The sequence below is a fragment of the Jaculus jaculus genome, chromosome 22 (assembly GCF_020740685.1).
Source record: "Jaculus jaculus isolate mJacJac1 chromosome 22, mJacJac1.mat.Y.cur, whole genome shotgun sequence".
Lineage (NCBI taxonomy): Eukaryota > Metazoa > Chordata > Mammalia > Rodentia > Dipodidae > Jaculus > Jaculus jaculus.
The window spans coordinates 4,150,576-4,170,930 of record NC_059123.1 but is presented as its reverse complement, the minus strand read 5'-3'; the positions used below and the strand labels follow the sequence as shown (position 1 = coordinate 4,170,930).

At 41.8% G+C, this 20,355-nt stretch overlaps 2 protein-coding genes across 3 annotated transcripts in view; one reads left to right on the top strand and one right to left on the bottom strand.

The window, feature by feature from the left end:
- Nucleotides 1-20,355, top strand: part of Slco1a2 (solute carrier organic anion transporter family member 1A2) — a 98,203-nt gene that overhangs the window by 9,555 nt on the left and 68,293 nt on the right. The gene's annotated exons all lie outside the window — the stretch shown is intronic.
- On the bottom strand, nt 11,025-19,201 carry LOC101602143 (islet amyloid polypeptide). Its single transcript, XM_004664416.2, has 2 exons — nt 19,122-19,201; nt 11,025-11,241 (listed from the first exon to the last, which is right to left on the bottom strand). Exons 1-2 carry the CDS (start codon nt 19,199-19,201, stop codon nt 11,052-11,054), a joined length of 270 nt encoding a protein of 89 aa, XP_004664473.1. The 3' UTR covers nt 11,025-11,051.

Genomic DNA, 20,355 nt, shown 5'->3' with positions numbered 1-20,355 from the left:
TTTGTCTTTCTTTTTTTCCTCATAAATCAAGTTGGGATTAAACATGAAAGTGGTTGATTGACATAGTTTTTTCAGTATTTCATGCTTTGGTCAATATCATATGAACCTAGAATTTTAATTAATCATAGTCACAAATAGATGCTATATATTATCTTGTTTGGCTGCTGTGGTGGTTTGATTCAGGTGTTCCCCATAAACTTAGGTGTTGTGAATGCTAGCTCCCCAGCTGATGGATATTTGGGAATTAATGCCTCCTGGAAGGAGTGTATTGTTGGGGGCAGGCTAATGGGGCTTTATAGCCAGTTTCCCCATGCCAGTGTTTGGCACACCCTCCTGTTGCTGTGGTCCACCTTATGTGGGCCAGGGGGTGATGTCCACCCTCTGCTCATGCCATCGTTTTCCCCTGCCATCGTGGAGCTTCCCCTCGAGCCTGTAAGCCAAAATAAATCTCTTTTTTTCCCCAGAAGCTGCTCTTGGTTGGGTGATTTCTACCAGCAATGTGAACCGGACAGCAGCAGCCTTACATACCAAATGCTTCTCCCAGTTACTATCTGCTCCTCACATTTCTTCATATATAAGACATACCTCATTAAATTCCTAACAGAAGCAAACTGAGGGAAGGTTTACTTTGGCTCATGATTAAAGGGATATATATTTTTATTTATTTAATTTTCATATTTACTTTTTCATATATTTATTTATTTGAAAGGAGAGAGAGAGAGGAGGAGGTTGAGAGGGAGGGAGACAGGGAGGGAGGGAGGGAGGGAGGGGGAGAGAGAGAGAGAGAGAGAGAGAGAAAATGACTGAATAGGTGTGGCAGGGCCTCTTGCTACCACAAATGAACCCCAGATTTATGTACCACTTTGTGCATCTGGCTTTATGTGAGTATTGGGAAATCAAACCTGGGCTTCCAGGCTTTGCAAGTAAAGCCTGGACATGGTTTCAGCTGACAACTGTTTACTCAGAGTGTCCATCCTTGCCAATTAGTGTAGGCACAGCGTCATTAAAAGGAAATGAATTATAACAAAACTGAATCCAATTTTGTCATGTCCATGTGAGTGCATGGGGGACCACGGTCTCTTAGCTCTCATGCGATATCACGCCAATTATTATGATTGTTGAATTTAGAGGCATCATAGTCACATGTTTACAGACTAATTAGGGCTTTGTGACCCTGAAGATGGATAGTGGTTATGAATTTAATTCTATAAGTGTTTGATAGATTTCATTTTCACCTTTATAATGTCTATTCGTGGTGTTAAATTTAAGAGTCCTTAATTTTTCAATAGTGTTTTTTTTTTTTATATGGGTGATAAAATTTCTTACTCCTTGAATCCTGTCCTTTAAGGATTTTAGGATTTCCTCCTCCTTCTCTGATCGACCTGCCACCCAGGTAAATTCTACCACATGTGCTCAGTTTTTTATTGTCTGCTACTTCCTGCTCAGGATCTGTTCAGCCCTTCTTAGGAATCATATCCTTTGTTCCTGAGAACGAAGAGAAAGTTCCCACGGGGAAGTGGTAGACTTTCAGAACCTGCATCTTATGGAGTTCTGTCAAAGACACATAATTTTAGATGCACTTGTGTAGCACAAACATCTTTGCGTCTTTCAGTCGTTGGAGCAGGGAAGTTATCTAGAGAAGCAAATCCTACTTAGGGTGTGGGGAAGTTTTTGCCAGTCTGTTTCTCCTCTTGTTTGTCTTTGGGTATTTCTCCACCTTGTTTGTACCTACTTATGTTACTACCTTTATCTTGTGTCCCTCACTCAAGTTTAAATCCTCTTAGTCACTAACAAAAGTGCCCATGGAATGGCCACACCATCCTATTTGATTGGGCATAGTTTCCACAGGTAAAATAGCCATCATGGATGAACATCAGAGACATGCCAGCTACTTGGCAAACTTTCCTTCTACTCTTCGGTAAAACTCAGTCAGGTGGGCATTGCTATTTTTGTTTCACAAAGGAGTGTGAGCAGATACAGTCTTCAGCCTCATGGCAGCGTGCCAAGTTGTTATACTGAAGCCCAATATTCATTTATTTATTCATTATTAGCAGAACATGTTTATTCTGGGAAGGTAGATGGCTAAATTGCACCTGTAATCTCAGTGTTGGGGAGGTGGAGGCAGGAGAATGCCTGGGACTTGCTGGCTTAGCTAGTCTAGCCAAATTGGTGACCTCTTGGTTCACTGAGAGATCCTTTCTCAAAAAATAAAGTGAAGGGGCTGGAGAGATGGCTTAGCGGTTAAGCACTTGCCTGTGAAGCCTAAGGACCCCGGTTCGAGGCTCAGTTCCCCAGGTCCCATGTTAGCCAGATGCACAAGGGGGCGCACGCATCTGGAGTTCGTTCGCAGAGGTGGGAAGCCTTGGCGCGCCCATTCTCTCTCTCTCCCTCTATCTGTCTTTCTCTCTGTGTCTGTCTCTCTCAAATAAATAAATAAAAAATTAAAAAAATTAAAGCTTTAAAAAAATAAAGTGAAGAGTGATGGAGGAAGATACCTGATGTCACCTTTGCACAGCACATAGCCACACACGTATATACGCGAGCCCAGCTTCCTACACGATGAAGCAGTGAAGAGTTTGGCTGCCGTTCTTTCTTTTTTTTAAAATTATTTATTTATTTATTTGAGAGCGACAGACACAGAGAGAAAGACAGATAGAGGGAGAGAGAGAGAATGGGCGCGCCAGGGCTTCCAGCCTCTGCAAACGAACTCCAGACGCGTGCGCCCCCTTGTGCATCTTGCTAACTTGGGTCCTGGGGAATCGAGCCTCGAACCGGGGTCCTTAGGCTTCATAGGCAAGCACTTAACCACTAAGCCATCTCTCCAGCCCTGGCTGCCGTTCTTGAATGAGCTGCTGTTACTAACCTCTACCCAGCACAGGCGTATTTCACGCCACTAGTACACACCAAGGTGGCCATGGAAACCCCGTGAAGTTTTCCTCTGACTTTGTTAATCAGTAATTTCGTTAGCAGCAAGAGAAATGTTGCTCTATTACAGAGGTTTCCTCCCCAGGTATGAAGGGAGGGCCTTATTAAATAATTAACAGTAGGCAGTGACATTTGTCAGATGTCTAAAAACAGCCAGTGGTTTTTCTAGACTTCTGTCACTCAACACAATGATGACACCTAGACCCACCCACCACAAAGCAGTGGTAAATCTAGAATTTTTATCTCAGAATTTATGGAATTTAAAATGTTTAATTATGTAATGCTAATTTATTTTATTGGGAGATTCATTTTCTAGTTTTAGTAATTAAAATTCAAGCAAAAAATTCATAATCAGGGCTGGAGAGATGGCTTAGCAGTTAAGCGCTTGCCTGTGAAGCCTAAGGACTCCAGTTCGAGGCTTGATTCCCTAGGATCCACGTTAGCCAGAAGCACAAAGGGGCACATGCATCTTGAGTTCATTTGCAGTGACTGGAGGATCTGGTACGCCCATTCTCTCTCTCTCTCTGCCTCTTTCTCTTTCTGTCTGTTGCTCTCAAATACATAAAAACAAACAAAAACTCATAATTAATATGCTCTGATATAATGAACATACAACCCATAATAATTTACCTACTATTTTTAGTTACATGGCCAAACTTACCCAGAATACAATGCCAAGTTATTTCTTCTTCCTTGTTTTCTTTTATGATGTGCTTAGATTGAACAGTTGCAACACTGTCAATCAAAAAGATGCTGGAGTCGGGAGGCAGAGGTAGGAGGATTGCCATGAGTTTGAGTCCACCCTGAGACTCCATAGTGAATTCCAGGTCAGCCTGGGCTAGAGTGAAACCCTACCTCGAAACCTGCCCCCCCCCAAAACATGGTGGTGCTAAATGTCAACCAGTATTTATGTCGTAGCCCTGTTAAAAAAAAAAAGAGAGAGAGAGAGAGAGAGAAAAGAAAAACACTTCTGAGATATAATGGTTTAGAGTAAATAGTTCCATTCCAAAATTGAGGAATAGGGGCACAGAAAGAAGGGCCGAGACCAAAGCAAGACCCAATCATATAGGATGAACATCAAATCCTGGCTGGAATCTAGGTCACCTGTTGGCATGAAGTGAGGTGCAAGCTCTTGGGCAGCCACATTTCTAGGGTCTTGTGGGATGCTACCCATGTAGCCTTTCTTCTAGGCTAGCTCTTCTGTTCACTGCCTGAAGTATTTCTCAGCAGATGGTTAACAGTCAGGGCCTCCCCAGTGTTGTGGGGTCTGCACTGCATCTCCAGTGTCCTGGGGTCTGCACTGCATCCCCAGGGTCCTAGGATCTACTCTGTATCTCTAGTGTCCTGGACTTTTTTAAAATTATTTTTATTTTTTGTTTTTTTGAGGTAGGGTCTCACTCTGGTCCATGCTGACCTGGAATTCACTATGTAGTTTCAGGGTGGCCTTGAACTCATGGCAATCCTCCTGCCTCGACCTCCCGAGTGCTGTGATTAAAGGCGTGCGCCACCACGTCTGGCTCTCAAAATTATTTTTATTTTTGAGAGAGAGGAGAATGGGCACCCCAGGGCTTTTCAGTTGCTGTGGATGAACTGTAGGCACGAGGGTCCCCTATGCACATGTGACCTGGCATGCTTGCATCACTGTGTGTGTAGCTACATGGGACCTGGAGATTGGAACATGAGTTCTTATGTTTTGCAGGCAAGCACCGTAACTGCTAAGCCATCTCTCCAGCCCTGTCCTGGTCTTTTAATCTTCTTTCACAGTCACCCATTAAGCTCTGCCTTCTAAATTTTGTCCTGTGGTTTCTCCAAATATTCCCCTCCCCCCAAACCAGTTCCAAAGACTTCTTGGCATCACTATCACAGCTGTGACTCTACCTCTCTTTATTGGGTTTGTCAGTTTGGCATCACTGCAAAAAAAAAAAGTCAGAGAAAAATATCTTAAAGGAGAGACACTTTGGCTCCCAGTTTCAGAGGTTGCAATCTGGGGTTTGCTGGCTCTGTTGTTTGTGGGCCTACGGTGAGCTGGAGTGTCATGGTGGAAGATATGGAGGTGCAGAGCTGCTCCCCTTCATGTCAACTATGAAGCAGAGAGGGGCCAGAGTCCAGTGAAGAGATGTTGTTCCCAAGGACACCCTGCCACCCACTACTTCCTCTACCTGTGCCCCACTTCCGAAAGTTTCTATCGTCTCCAAACAATGCCGCCCAATTATTTTTTAAAATATTTATTTGACAGAGAAAGAGGGAGGGAGAGAGAGAGAAAAAAAACGGGTGCACCAGGGCCTTCAGCCATTGCAAATGAACTCAAGATGCGTGCACCCCCTTGTGGCTAACATGGGTCCTGGGGAACCGAACCTGGGTCCTTTGGCTTTGCAGGCAAACACCTTGACTGCCAAACCATCCCTCCAGCCCAGTGGCATACAATTATGCATCCATCAGTGGATGAATCCATCCATTAGGTCAGGAATCTCAGAGTCCAACCATCTCTTAATAATCTACCAACTAGGGATCAAGACTTCAAGCATGAGCCTTCGGGATGGGAGTGCCAGTTATTTTCTTATTGCTGTATAATATGCCCAGCCAGAAACATCTTATGAAAGGAAATGGTTTATGTCAGCTTCCAGTTTTGAGAGGAGGTTTTATTATGGCAGGGAAACCATCACAGGAGCAGGAAGCCCGCTCATACCATCACATAGCAGCAGACAAGAAGGAGAGAGTGAACTATCTAGCACCAGCAAGGGGCACTGGATTATAAAATCTCAAGGCCAGTCCAGTCCCCAGTAACACACGTCCTCAAGGCAAGACTCCATTAACCAAAGGTGCCACCAGCTGGAGACTCTGTACAAGGCTTCATCACAGACATGTGAGGCAATGAGGAGGGTTTGCAATCAAACCAGCACAGGTTGATCTCAATCATAACGATGAGTACGTCATCAAACATTTTCAAAAGCGATGCAAGGGGTTGTTGTTCAAGCGGAGGGAGAAACTGGGAAATAAGAGGAAAGGTGATGCTGTTAGTTTAACAAGAATGAGTAGAACAGCTGGTGATTTTTTGACAAAAGTTAAGGCTATGAAGTGAAACACTGCCAGGCAATGCCGGAAATGAGGCCTGTTCTAGTTTATGGAGAAACTAGAATGATGATGTATTTGCTGTACGGAAGGAGGTAATAGCATGCATTTAAAAACACCTACGTTGAAAACTCATGTAGTGGGCTGGAGAGATGGATTAGTGGTTAAGGCATTTGCCTGCAAAGCCAAAGGACCCAGGTTCGATTCCCAAGGACCCACATAAGCCAGATGCACAAGGTAGTGCATGTGTCTGGAGTTTGTTTGCAGCGGCTGGAGGCCCTGGTGCACCCACTCTCTCTCTCTCCCTCTGCCTCTTTCTCTCCCTCTCAGATAAATACATAAGAATTTCAAGAAAAGATCTCATGTAGTAAGGAATGTGCACTTGGAAATTTTATTTTATATATATATATATATATATATATATATATATATATATATACATATATATACATATATATAATTTTAATTTAATTTAATTTTATTATATATATTTATTTTATATATATATAAATATATATATATATATATATATATATATATATATATATGGAGAGAGAGAGAGAGAGGGATAGTCATATATATAGATATATCTCTATCTATCTATCTATCTATCTATCTATCTATCTATCTATCTATCTATTTATCTATCTATCTATATATATATAGAGAGAGACCAAGACTTCCTACTGCTGTAAACAAAGTCCAGTAACATGGGCCACTTTGTGCATCTGGCTTTACATGGGTATTGGGGGATTGAACCTGGGCCTTTAGGTGCTGTAAGCAAAGGCCTAACTACTTAGCAATCTCTCCATTCCCTCCCATAGGCTTTTTTGTTTGTTTGTTTTTGTTTTTTTGTTTTTTGAGGTAGGGTTTCACTCTAGCCCAGGCCAACTTGGAATTCACTATGTAGTCTTAGGTTGGCCTTGAACTCATGATGATCCTCCTACCTCTGCCTCCTGAGTGCTGGGATTAAGAGTGTGCGCCACCACGCCTGGCCCTCCCATAGGCTTTTTAACCCACAGGACAGGCTAGAAATGATCTGTGTTACTCTCGCTAGTATCTCACTGGCCCACAGCACCCCGTGAGTGCAGAGAGTGCCTAAGGTGGATACAGTGACTATAAGATTAATCTATCCATAGCACTGGGCTCTGTGTCTCTGAAAAGGAGTCATCATAGGCAGGAAAAGACTACTTTGTCCTCTTTTATGTGAAAAGTCCCACTCTGTATTTAGGAAGTACATTTGGCAAAAGAAGTGTGGACTCATAACGCTTTTCTTTTTTTTTTTTGCTATTTTGAGGTAGGGTCTCACTCTAGCTCAGGCTGACCTGGAAATCACTCTGTAGTCTCAGGGTGGCCTCAAACTCTCGGCGATCCTCCTACCTCTGCCTCCCGAGTGCGCCACCACGCCCAACTTCATAAGACTTTTCTTAAGCAAAGGTATTTATTTTTTTTAATCTAAGTATAATATTGCTTGCTAATGATCTTCAGGAAATGGAGAAGCAGGAGGCTCATTGCATAATGTCTCTTGCACTTAGGAGACGTTACAAGGTTTACATAGGATGGTTCTTAACACGTTCGTACATAGATTGTTCGTGTTTCTAAGTGTTGAACAAATACAATTTGTAGTGTGTATGTAAGTGCTTGAATATTTAACTTACTCTTAGTGAACCCGCATCTACCTGTGGCTTTATGTACCATAGACGTCATGAGCACGGTTGGGATCAATCTAATTACTTACATTTCACTGCTGGCATCTTTAGCTACATTAATCAACGTACACTTTGTAATCATTTTCACCAAGAAATCGTGAGAAGCCGGAGGAATTATTCATGGCAGCTAGTCATTCTTCACTTCATATTCTTTTTTTTTTAAATATTTTTTGCTCATTTTTTATTTATTTGAGAGCAACAGACACAGGGAGAAAGACAGATAGAGGGAGAGAGAGAGAATGGGCGCGCCAGGGCTTCCAGCCTCTGCAAACGAACTCCAGACGTGTGCGCCCCCTTGTGCATCTGGCTAACGTGGGACCCGGGGAACCGAGCCTCGAACCGGGGTCCTTAGGCTTCACAGGCAAGCGCTTAACCCCTAAGCCATCTCTCCAGCCCTCATATTCTTAAATGCCTTACTGAGCTACAAATACCAATCTAGGGAAATAATGGTAAATTAATCTGCCATTGATATCTGCTGATCACTTTAATACTCTGTCCTTGATGAATCTCCCCATCAGAATGATAAATTCTATATTACCATTACACGCTCATAATATGGAATGGGATAGTGCCACATTATAATACAAAATTCTCCTGATTTTAGTTCTGCCAGTTATATACTACCAAATGTAATGTCCTTAAAGTCATGTGCTCATTAAAATTTTCTTCACACAAAAGACAGATTGGAGGATGGAGAGATGGCTTAGCAGTTAAGTTGTTTCCCTGTGAAGCCTAAGGACCCATGCTCAACTCTCCAGAGCCCACATAAGCCAGATGCACAAAGGTGAGGCAAGCACAAGGTCGCACATGCCCACCAGGTGGCACAGGCATCTGGAGTTTGAGTGCAGTGGCTCTGGATCTGGCGTGCCAATTCTCTCCCTCTCCCTGTCTCTCTAAAATGAAAAATTAAAAATAAGACAGATTGGGAAGTTGAAGCAAATTATCAGGTTTTTAAATTTTATTTATTTATTTCTGTTTTTTTTTTCAAGGTAGAGTCATGCTTTAATCAATGTCTGACCTGGAATTCACCATGTAGTCTCAGGGTGGCTTTGAACTCACGGAGATTCTCCTACCTCTGCCTCCCAAGTACTGTGATTAAAGGCGTGTGCCACCACAACTGGAAAATTACCAGGCTTAATACAAATATATATCTAAAACTTATAAGCCCAAACATAACTCTTGTAATATATGTCAATTACATATTTATTATGTTATAAATAAAAGATATAGAGAGATGTGACATGCAACAAAGCTTTATTTAAAATACTAGGACACGGTTTTAAACCATTAAGCTCAAGAGTTTGTAGTTTAGTTATACTTACACAATTTGCAATGCTGGTGTAAGTACTTCACAAGAAAGATCAAGAGAGGAACATCAGAGAACTTCACATATTTATTTATTTGGATATGCACTTATAGATTCATCATCTTTTTTCTAACCCTCCATACCCATTAACAACAACAACCAAAACTCCTATAGTTTGGTGATTCAAGGCATACTTTCTGTGGGAATATTTTAATGATTGTGTGTGTGTGTGTGTATGCATGTATATGTGTATGTGTGTATGTATGTGTGTGTGCGCGTGTGTGTGCGCGTGCTGTGTGTGTGTGTGTGTGTGTAGAAGCCAGTGGTTAATATCAAGCTTCTCCCTCTGTTGCTTTCCATCATATTTATTGAACAGGATTGCTCACTTGAACCCAAAGCTTGTTGATTTGACTAGTGGGGCCAGTCTTGCCTTGGGGACCCTCAGCCTCTGCTTCCCATGTGTTGGGGTGACAGGTATGCACCCCACACCGCGTGTTCACATGGGGAACAGAGGGTCTAAACGCAGGTCTGTCTGCAGCATCTGCCACACACATGGCGTCCTCTCCCTCACCTCTAAAAGTAAAATCCTGCCATGAAGTCCGATTCTCATGAAGAATGAGAGGCTTTTCTCTTCCATTTTTTTTTTGGGGGGGATGGTTCAAAGTAGGGTTCCGCTCTAGCTCAGGCTGACCTGGAATTCACTATGTCGTCTCAGGGTGGCCTTGAACTTATGGCAATCCTACCTTTGCCTCCCTAGTGCTGGGATTAAATGTGTGTACTACCACACCTGTTCTTCCCTATTTTTAATACAAACTGAACACCTTTAGAAATTATATAATCTAGTATCATAGCAGTTTATGAATTAATGCTACCTCCAGTGGTTTCCATTTTACAATCCAGGGGAAGCAGACAGACCAGGAAACTGATTTACTTCAAGCATCACACACGGACCTTCTAACAGAAATATCCAGTTAACCTAGCCAAGAAGACATGTTGCCACGTGTAGCCTAGTTCCCAGGAGTCTGTTTTTAACATGATTGAGAGAACACATATTCCTTTTGAAATTCCCTGCATAAACAAACATATTACCGACACACAGAATAAAGGGCACATACACTGAAATGAAATCTCACTAAAGATAATACACAATGCAACCACCAGGGACACAAATCGCTTGTGTATTTTAAATTAGCCTCTCAGTACCAGCAGATACAACAAAGAACAGATTTCTAAAAATATTTTGATTGGGTCGGATTTTAATATTGTTTTTATTATTAATTAGAAATATTAATTAATTATTATAATCAACTGTTATTTAAATGTTTTAAATAATTTATTCTGAAGTGAAACGGCATTTTATCTTAAAATTTCAGAGGTCTAGTGCAAAAAAAAAAATTACCTAAATGTGTACTTATAATGTCTGCTTTCGTAATACCCAGAATCAAAACTTTACTATGATTATGATCTGCCAATTTTAAACTACCCTTGTCTCCTTTATTATTTATTTATTTATTTAAAAAAAATTTTTATTTATTTATTTGAGAGCAACAGACACAGAGAGAAAGAAAGATAAAGGGAGAGAGAGAGAATGGGCGCGCCAGGGCTTCCAGCCTCTGCAAACGAACTCCAGACGCGTGCGCCCCCTTGTGCATCTGGCTAACGTGGGACCTGGGGAACCGAGCCTCGAACCGGGGTCCTTAGGCTTCACAGGCAAGTGCTTAACCGCTAAGCCATCTCTCCAGCCCATGTCTCCTTTATTTTTAAACTCAGGTCATAAAGATACAGGGCAAACACGACTTCTAAAAGTGTTTGTAACATATGCATGTGTACTAAGCACGTTTAATTTTTAGAGACATTCTTTTATCCCATGAACTTAGTACTAACTTTAAAACAATTAACTTGACAACTTACGCATGCCACTAACAACCATAGGCCACGCAGTGGCTCTTTCACGCTGCATATGAACAAGGCGTGGTTACACTATTCGGGAGATCACTCGTGTTATATGTCAGACAATGAGATCTGTGGCAGTGTATGGGCCTCTAAAGGGGGAAGTAATTGAGCGGTTCCCTGGTTAAACCCTCCACTGCAGTCCTCTTGCCGTAGGTGTTGGATCCCACGTTGGTAGCTGGGAGAATCACTCCAAGGCTGCTGCTGGAACGAACCAGAAAGTTTGCCAGGCGTTGCGTTGCACAGGTGGCTGTGTTGCACTTACGTTTGTCCATGTGATGACTGGTTCCACTGAACAAACGAGAAAGGTCAGAGACTTAGAGCCAGGCTTAGACACAGCCACTTCACCCCAAAAATCCCATACCAAGGGGCTGGAGAGATGGCTCAGCGGTTAAGGCATTTGCTTGCAAAGTCTAACGACATTGGTTCAATTCCCCGGTACCCGTGTAAACCCAGATCACAAAATGGTGCACGCATCTGGAGTTCATTTGCAGTGCCTGGAGGCCCTGGCACACCCATTCTCTCTGTTTCTTCTCTATTTCTCTGTGCTTGCAAATAAATAATAAATAATATTTAAAAAAATCTCATTCGGAGGAAGGCTAAGAGAAATAATTTTTACAGAAGCAACTCTGTGTTTTGGTTGCAAATCTCTGTGCGGCGGACAGACGTTTTTTACACTTTAGACATGATAAGGATCAGCTGTTGAGTGGCAACTTTCACAGCCAATGGAACATATCAGAGTATAACCTTTCCTTGGAAATTCACACACATTCTAAAACTTATTAATTGTCTTTGAATAATATGCTTCTAAATTATATTGCCAGGTTTATTTTCTGACATATAAAAAGGATTTAGAATATATAATTTATACTTATATTCACCTTAGAATATGTGGAAATTGAAAAATATCCCATGTTCCATGTTAAGTTTTTTTTTTTTTTTTTTTTTTTGAGGTTAAGGTCTCACTCTAACCCAGGCAGACCTGGAATTCACTATGTAATCTCAGGGTAGCCTTGAACCCACAGAGATCCTCCTACATCTGCCTCTCAAGCACTAGGATTAAAGGCATGTACTACCATGTCCAGTTTTAAGATTCTTTTTTTAAAAAATATTTTATTTATTTATCTGTAAGCAGAGAGAGCTAGAGAGAAGAGAGATGCACCAGGGCCTCCAGCCACTGCAAATGGATTCCAGATGGATGCACCACTTTGGGCATCTGGTTTTACATGGGTACTGGGAATCAAACCCATGGTCATTAGGCTTTGCAGCAAGCACCTTAACTGCTGAGCCATCTCTCTAGCCTGCATGTTAGGATTCTCCATCATAATTTGCCCTGTCCCTCCTCATGTAAATGAACACTGGCAGGTTTTAGGGATTGGGTCATGACAATCTATGGGACACTGCTCTCTTATTTATTTCACACATTTTTTCAAATGACTGCTGAGCTATTGCACTGTGAGCACATCATTCAAATTCCTATTTTACTTAGCAAATATGCACTTGATATCCCTCCACTATCTGAACCTGGTTAGCCTTCGAAACAGAAGTTATGGACATGCCTCTGGCCTAAGTAGCACATGAGTCTAGAGTTCACTTAGAGCAGCAAGAGGCTCCCTCTCTCTCTCTTTCAAATAAATAAGAAATTTAAAATATAAAATAACTTAATTCCCCATATCTTTCTGGACACAATGCAAGAAATATTTTTTGTTAAGTTCCTTGCAATTATTGGCTTTGGAATATGAAGAGAAACGTGGGGTCAGAAGGCAATTCTGCAACAGGTGACTTGAGGACATGGTCCTGAGTGAGATGGGTTCATCACAGCAAGGCAAACACTGCGTGACATCATCAAAAATGTCGCCAAAATTCATGAATCAGGTAATGCAATGGTGTTTTCCAGGGATGGCGAAAGGGACCTTGCTGAGTTGCTAAGCAATGGGCAAAGTTTTAGTCAAGCAAGGTGCACGTGGTGTGGAGAGCTGCCGGTTCTGGTGTGTGCAGCAGACCAGGCAATACACCACATGCCAAAGAACTTGTCATGAGTGTAGATCTCATGTTGCATGCGCCTGACACAGCAAAACAAAGTGCAGCAGGATAAGGAAAGAGAATGTCAGGTATCAAGGACCAGTCATGGTTGCCATGGAGTCTCAAGAGGAATGAATTGATCGCCTCTTCAGGCTCGCTGAGGCCCCCACAGGAGTTCTCTCACCCATATGAATTCCATCTATTTGGGTCCTAGACTTTTCAACAATTTCAATGTTAAGGCCAAATGATAAAACCAAAAGTAAACGTTGGGGATGAAGCTCAGTGGGAGAGAGCATGTTGAAGGCCTGGGTTCAATCCCTAGCACTGCCCCAAAGAACCTTTAGAACTAAACCCCAGAGGCTTTTTGTGTGAGTGGTATTAATGGTCAGCACATGTTTTTTTTAGCCATCAGAAACAAGTGAATAATAATATTAGTGATAATTCAGAAATCATTTTCTATGATTTTTTAAATTATTTATTTGAGAGCAATAGACAGAGAGAGAAAGAGGCACACACACACACACACACACACACACACACACACACACACGGAGGAGAGAAGGGTGCACCAGGGCCTCCAGCCACTGCAAACAAACTCCAGTCGTGTGCACACTCTTGTGCATCTGGCTAACGTGGGTTCTAGGGAATCGACCCTCGAACCGGGGTCCTTAGCTTCAAAGGCAAGCGCTTAACCACTAAGCCATCTCTCCAGCCCCATTTCTTATGATTTTTAAAATTTTATTTAAATTTTGACCATTTAATCTCAACTTACTTAGTTTTAAGGCAACCTTGCTGTGTAGCCAGGGCTCACCTTGAACACTCTGTGGCTTGGAACTTGTGATTCTCCCAGGTCCTCCAAATGCTGGGGTTCTAGGTGTGACCCATCACAGCTGGTGTGCTTTGTGCGAATGTTTGGAAAGTCTGTTTATGTCAAGTGCATACCTTTCTTTGTGCAGTCTTTTGTTTCTGTGGGTCATCAGCTCTCTGCTGCTAAGCAAATAAACAGCATGGGAAAAGCTTATCTTGGCTTTTAGCTTTGGAGTCCAAGGTCACTGGGTGCTGTTGCTTTTGATCCTGCGGTGAGGAAATGTCTCCCAGTGGGTAGCCCTGTGATGAAGCAAGCTGCCTGCTTTATGGTAAGCCAAGAAGCAAAGAGAAACAGGAAGAGGAAGAAGCTGGGCTCCCCAAATATCTTTGAAGGGACAGCTCTTGCGATCTAAAGCGTTTCTCTTGGCCTCCGCACTCAGTTTACACCACCACCTAATAGCACTGCAGGCTGGGGATCAAGCCTTTAGAACACAGGTCTTTGAAAGACATCTCTTGCACAAACTCCAGCCAAGTGCTTTCAAAATGGTGTTCTAAATGGATATAGAACAGTGACACTGCTTATTTGATTTTTAGAAAAGCTACAGACATGTTTTAGTTTTCAACTCCATAAGAAACAAAGTATTTTTTAAAAATTTTCTTTCTGGGCTGGAGAGATGGCTTAGCGGTTAAGCGCTTGCCTGTGAAGCCTAAGGACCCCGGTTCGAGGCTCGGTTCCCCAGGTCCCACGTTAGCCAGATGCACAAGGGGGCGCACGCGTCTGGAGTTCGTTTGCAGAGGCTGGAAGCCCTGGTGCACCCATTCTCTCTCTCTCCCTCTATCTGTCTTTCTCTCTGTGTCTGTCGCTCTCAAATAAATAAATAAAAAATTTAAAAAAAATTTTCTTTCTTTCTTTATTTGAGAGAGAGAGACAGAGAGAGGAAGAAGCAGAAAGAGAGAAAGAATGGGCATGCCAGGGCTTCTAGCCATTGCAAAGGAACTCCAGATGCATGTCCCCCCTTGTGCATCTGACTTACATGGGTCCTGAGGAATTGAACCAAGATCCTTAGGCTTTGCAGGCAAAGGCCTTAGCTGCTAAGCCATTTCCTCAGCCGAAACAAAGTATTTTTGAGATTTTTTTCTTTTTTAGATACACATGAGGTGAAAGATAATAAGGGGCTGAAAAGTCAATACCTAGAAACAAGTAGATCATACATAATTTGGGGTGAAATGTGATAGGTTTATCTTCCTGTGTACACTTTCTAAGAGGCAGCATTATATTCTCTGTATCTTTGTGTTTTTTTTTTTTTTCTTTTTTGTTTTTCAAGATAGGGTCTTGCTCTAGCCCAGGCTGACCTGGAATTCACTGTGCAGTCTCAGGGTGGCCTCGAACTCATGGCGATCCTCCTACCTCTGCCTCCCGAGTGCTGGGATTAAAGGCGTGCGCCACCACGCCTGGCTTCTCTGTATCTTTGTGCAGAGGTACAATAAGCAGGAGTGTTTTAAAATTTCTCATGAAACTTTTAGTTTTCATTTTCCTAGTGCCACATTTCTTCCTCACTACAGCAAAGTCTTCTGACAGCATCAGCGAACCTGGATTTATAAGTGCACAGTGACTAAGAAATTACTAGGTAAAGGAGTCAAACTTTGGGGCGTGGGTGGGCTGTTTTTGAGGTAAGGTCTCAAGTTCAGGCTGAACTGGAACTTTCCATCTTCTCCTTTCCTCCCCAGTTCTGGGATTACAAATGTGTGCTTCCAACCCATCTGGGACCTACTTTTTTGGGGGGGGTGGCTGTTGAGTCCATCTTATTGATACTTTCTGTTCAGCAATGTTTCTTTGAAAGTGTAATAGACATTCCCAGTGTGTTTTTCAAAAAAAAGAAAAAAAGAAAAAAAAAAAAAAACATAAAGGCTGGAGAGATGGCTAAGTGGCAAAAGCACTTACTTGTCTGTGAAACCTCAGGACCCAACTTTGATTACCCAGAACCCACATAAGCCAGACGCTTATGGTGACGCATGCATCTGCAATTCGTTTTACAGTGACTGGAGGCCCTGGCACACTCATTCTCCCATTTTCTCTCCCTTTTGCTCTCAAATAACTAACAAAATGATTTCATGCCTCAAGGAGCTTTTCCAACTATTTCCAAATACTGGACTTTATTCTGTTTTTAACTGATAGTCTCCCTCCCTGAGGAACTTGGCACAAGTACCTTTAAGCTAATAAACTTAAGGCAGTAGAGAAAATGGTCAGGTTGGGGCTGCCTATCTGCTCCAATACATGCGTCTGGCACATGACTAGATCCCAGTGTAAAGCTCTCCTCTCGCGAAACGTGCTGTCGGGCTTTGAGAACTGATTAGAAGTTCAATCTTAGAATTTTAAATTATTCTAAATAAAATGCTACACTAATTGGTTTTAAAATAACCTGTTTAGGGCTGGAGAGATGGCTTAGCAGTTAAGCGCTTGCCTGTGAAGCCTAAGGACCCCGGTTCGAGGCTCGGTTCCCCAGGTCCCACGTTAGCCAGATGCACAAGGGGGCGCACGTGTCTGGAGTTGGTTTGCAGTGGCTGGAAGCCCTGGCACGCCCATTCTCTCTCTCTCCCTCTATCTGTCTTTCTCTCTGTGTCTGTCGCTCTCAAATAAATAAATAAAAATAAACAAAATTTTTTTTTAAATAACCTCTTTCTTTCAAGAAAGGGTTAGTACATTATTATTGTTATTATTTGGGTTTTCAAGGTATGGTCTCACTCTAGGTAGGGTAGGCCGGCCTAAAATTCACTCTATAGTCTCAGGGTGCCCTTGAACTTCTGGCAATCCTCCTGCCTCTGCCTCCTGAGTACTGGGATTACAGGTGTGCGTCACCACGCCTGACATTATGTTTTCATAAGTGCAAATTTGCTTTCCTGAAGGCTTCTATGTAAATATACTGTTCAGTGTCTTCAAGACTCCAGCCAAAAGAAGCATTAGGGTGGAAAATGAAGTCCAAAGTGGTTAGTGAAAGACTTCACACTGATTTGTCTCCCATAACATTCAAATGTGGTGGTGTTTGTGTTCCTATAGTAAGCATCCAGTGTTTGGCTCCTAGGTAACTTTATTTTTTAAATTTTTTATTTGATTTATTTGAGAGAGAGATAGAAAGAGAGCGAGCGAGAGAGAGAGAGCGTGTCAGGGCCTCTAGCCACTGCAAACAAACTCCAGACATATGCTCCACCTTGTGCATGTGGCTTATATGGGTCCTAGGGAATTGAACCTGGTTCCTTTGACTTCTCTGGCAAACACTTTCGCCACTAAGCCATCTCTCCAGCCCATAACTTTATCTTTGATTTCTGTTTTATTGCATGCTTGGTAGATAATTGCAATAGCATGTAAAAATTCATTGGTAAAATGTGATTCTTTTGCCTCAATCATGAGTATAATGTCATGAAACTATTGCTTAGGTTGGTTTGTAAAATTAGTTGTTTACCCTGCATCCATCTGATTTATGTATACAAGTTGCAAGAGTCTCGAATGAGCTGACTGAATTTCATAACGAAATGGCAGTGAATGGTAAATCTACATTAGCTTAATTTATTATTCTTTTGAAGGAGTTTGCAATTTGTGATGTTTTCCATACAGGTTCATGAGCTTTTTTGACGTTTACAGACTATTGTTTAGGATGATAAGTAATCCCATTTTTAGGAAAAATGTGCTGAATTCAGGAACTATATTAAAAAGTCACTTAAAGGGCTGGAGAGATGGCGTAGCGTTTAAGCTCTTGCCTGTGAAGCCTAAGGACCCCGGTTCGAGGCTCGGTTCCCCAGGTCCCACGTTAGCCAGATGCACAAGGGGGCGCACGCGTCTGGAGTTCGTTTGCAGAGGCTGGAAGCCCTGGCGCGCCCATTCTCTCTCTCTCCCTCTATCTGTCTTTCTCTCTGTGTCTGTCGCTCTCAAATAAATAAATTAAAAATTAAAAAAAAAAGTCACTTAAAGGCTCTCTTGTAAGTTTATATTGTAATAGCTTGAAGGAAAAGATTGTGAGCCTGGCATGAAAACAACTTGATAACAAGTATTGCTACTATTGTGTGTCTGGGGGGCGGGTGGGAGGTCACTTCATCAAAAGCAAACATCCGTAAAGATATATTTCGTAAAGTCACTTAGTAAAGTTTTACATCTAATAAAGAGAAGACCAAGACCCTGACAGACATGCTAGGTAATATTGCGAAATTTCTTGTTATCCTTCAATTGTTTGGATTAGTAGAAACTTCATGTCAATTTTAAAGTTATTTTTATCCATGGAAAAGCCAGTGAAAATTACATCTAGTTCTGAGAACGTCCTGTAAGAGCAGATCAGTACTGAAATTTCAGGGAACGCTCTCTGGTGTTCTTTGTAGGCGGGGACTGTGGAAATCTTCACACATTTCCACAGTCCTCCGCCCAGTAAAAACACTACAAGGCAAACAGAGAGAGAAAATGATACGAATTCTAATGAGAAGAGCTCTGCTATGGCTTAAATCACCCTCTTTCCAAAGGTAAATTTAATACTCTGTGTTCTTAGGGTGAATAGATTTGGTCTCACAAGAATATCTGGAGCAAAACTGAGTCAGGTACAAACTAACCTTCCTCATATGATGGATGTCAGATGCACAGACCTGAACTCAAGAATCTTAAAAAAAAGAAATGGAGAATTTGTTTTATGTGGTTTTCATTTTATACTTGTAATTGCTGGTATTTTATCAGACATCCTTAAGACTACCTTAACTTTCCTTAAACTATCATTTCATTTTCTCTGGTTACCTTTTTGTGCTTCAAAACGAACCTTTCTTGGAGATCACCATGCTATTATTAATTTGCATTTTTAGTAAGTTAGAAGAAATAATCTCATGAAGAATAACTTCCTCATAATTCTGTTTTCTTGACAGAATAGTCAGTGGTGTAATTTTCCCCCACTTTTTTCTATAACTTAAATTTTCACAAAGAGTTGCAAAAGTTTGCATACATCCAGAGCTCTTTAAGGGGGGGTGGGGAACATCAATGTAAATCTGTAATGAAATTCCCCTTGATATATCCCTTATGGAAATGTCTTCAATTTCTTTGCCCTCTTTTAGGTTTTTTTTTTTTTTTTCTTCCTGCCTTATACAGTGGGTTTTCCCCATAAGTTCTAACAGCATGTTTCTAGATGAAACTGCAAGTAGCCGTCAGAGATACTCAGTCAGCCATGGACCTTATTCCTTTGTGATCACAGGACTGGATAGATTAAAGTACCACGTACAAGCATGACCTAGACAAGTCTAGTGGCACAAGGACTTAGTTCTGATGTTCCCACACTTTTCAAGGGAAGCAGGATCTTGGGGTCACTAACCTTTCCACGGGTGTCGCTTTGAGGTAGCTGAAGGCCACGGAGAGAACCAGGAGCACAGCCGGCAGCTTTGGGATGCACATTGTAGCTCGGGTTTTCTGAAGAGAATAACCATGTGGGGCTGGAGAGATGGCTCAGTGGCTAATCGCTTGCCTGTGAAGCCTAAGGACCTCGGTTCGAGGCTCAATTCCCCAGGACCCACGTCAGCCAGATGCACAAGGGGGCGAATGCATCTGGAGTTAGTTTGCAGTGGCTGGAGGCCCTGGTGCACCCATTCTCTCTCTCTCTCTCTCTCCCTCTCTCTTCTCTCTCTCTCTTCTCTGTCCCTCTGCCTCTTTCTCTGTTTGTCATTCTCAGATAAATAAATAAAATAAAATAAATCTTAAAAAATAAAAGAATAACAATATAGAAACCAAGACATCTTCTCACAGTTCTGATTGATGCAGTTTGAAATCTTGACCTGTTTTTCAATCAAAATTTGTTATTGCAAAAATTATTTCCGTTTATATAAACAGACAAGTTTTATAAAAGGTTCCTTCAAAAATTACATAGATTGCATTGCATACTCATTTTATAGTCATTGAATTTAATTTTAGCTATTGTTAGCAAAAGCAAATACTTTGGAAAAAGTAAAAGGATTTTCTGAATTATCTGAAGTAAATGAATATCGGGTATTGTTCAAGATAACTTCAGGGAAAGTCACAGTCAACTAGGAATGTAGTTTATAAAAATCTCACTTAGTTTTGCTGACATACCCCTGTAATGCTTTTCAGTTTTTTAAAATGTCCAATTTCCCAATTTCCTTCTCCAAATAATCTGAAAATTAGTATTACAGCACATTACTTCTCTGACCTTTCCTGGACATATACAATATGCTCAACATTATGTTTCTTTTGCTCAGTAATACTTTCCTAGACACGTTCTTTACCTTTCCAAGTTTCAGAGCCAGCAAGACTGGGGAATACCTTTGACAGCAAGAAAGCTTCATGAACAAAAACCCATCCACTGCTTGCTAACCAGCAAGCCGGCTTTTATATACTTTGCCTCCCAGCTCAGCTCTGACATCAGGCAGCTCAGAGAAATGGCCATTACTTTCCATCCCTACACAGAGAAAGTGCTTCCTGGGCAGCCGAAGCAGGGGGGCTCATTACTGCATGAACGCATCAGTCAATATTGACGTAGCAGACACAGAGTGTCTTTCTGCAGTTAATGGCCTGTGATGTCCAGCAGCAGGTTT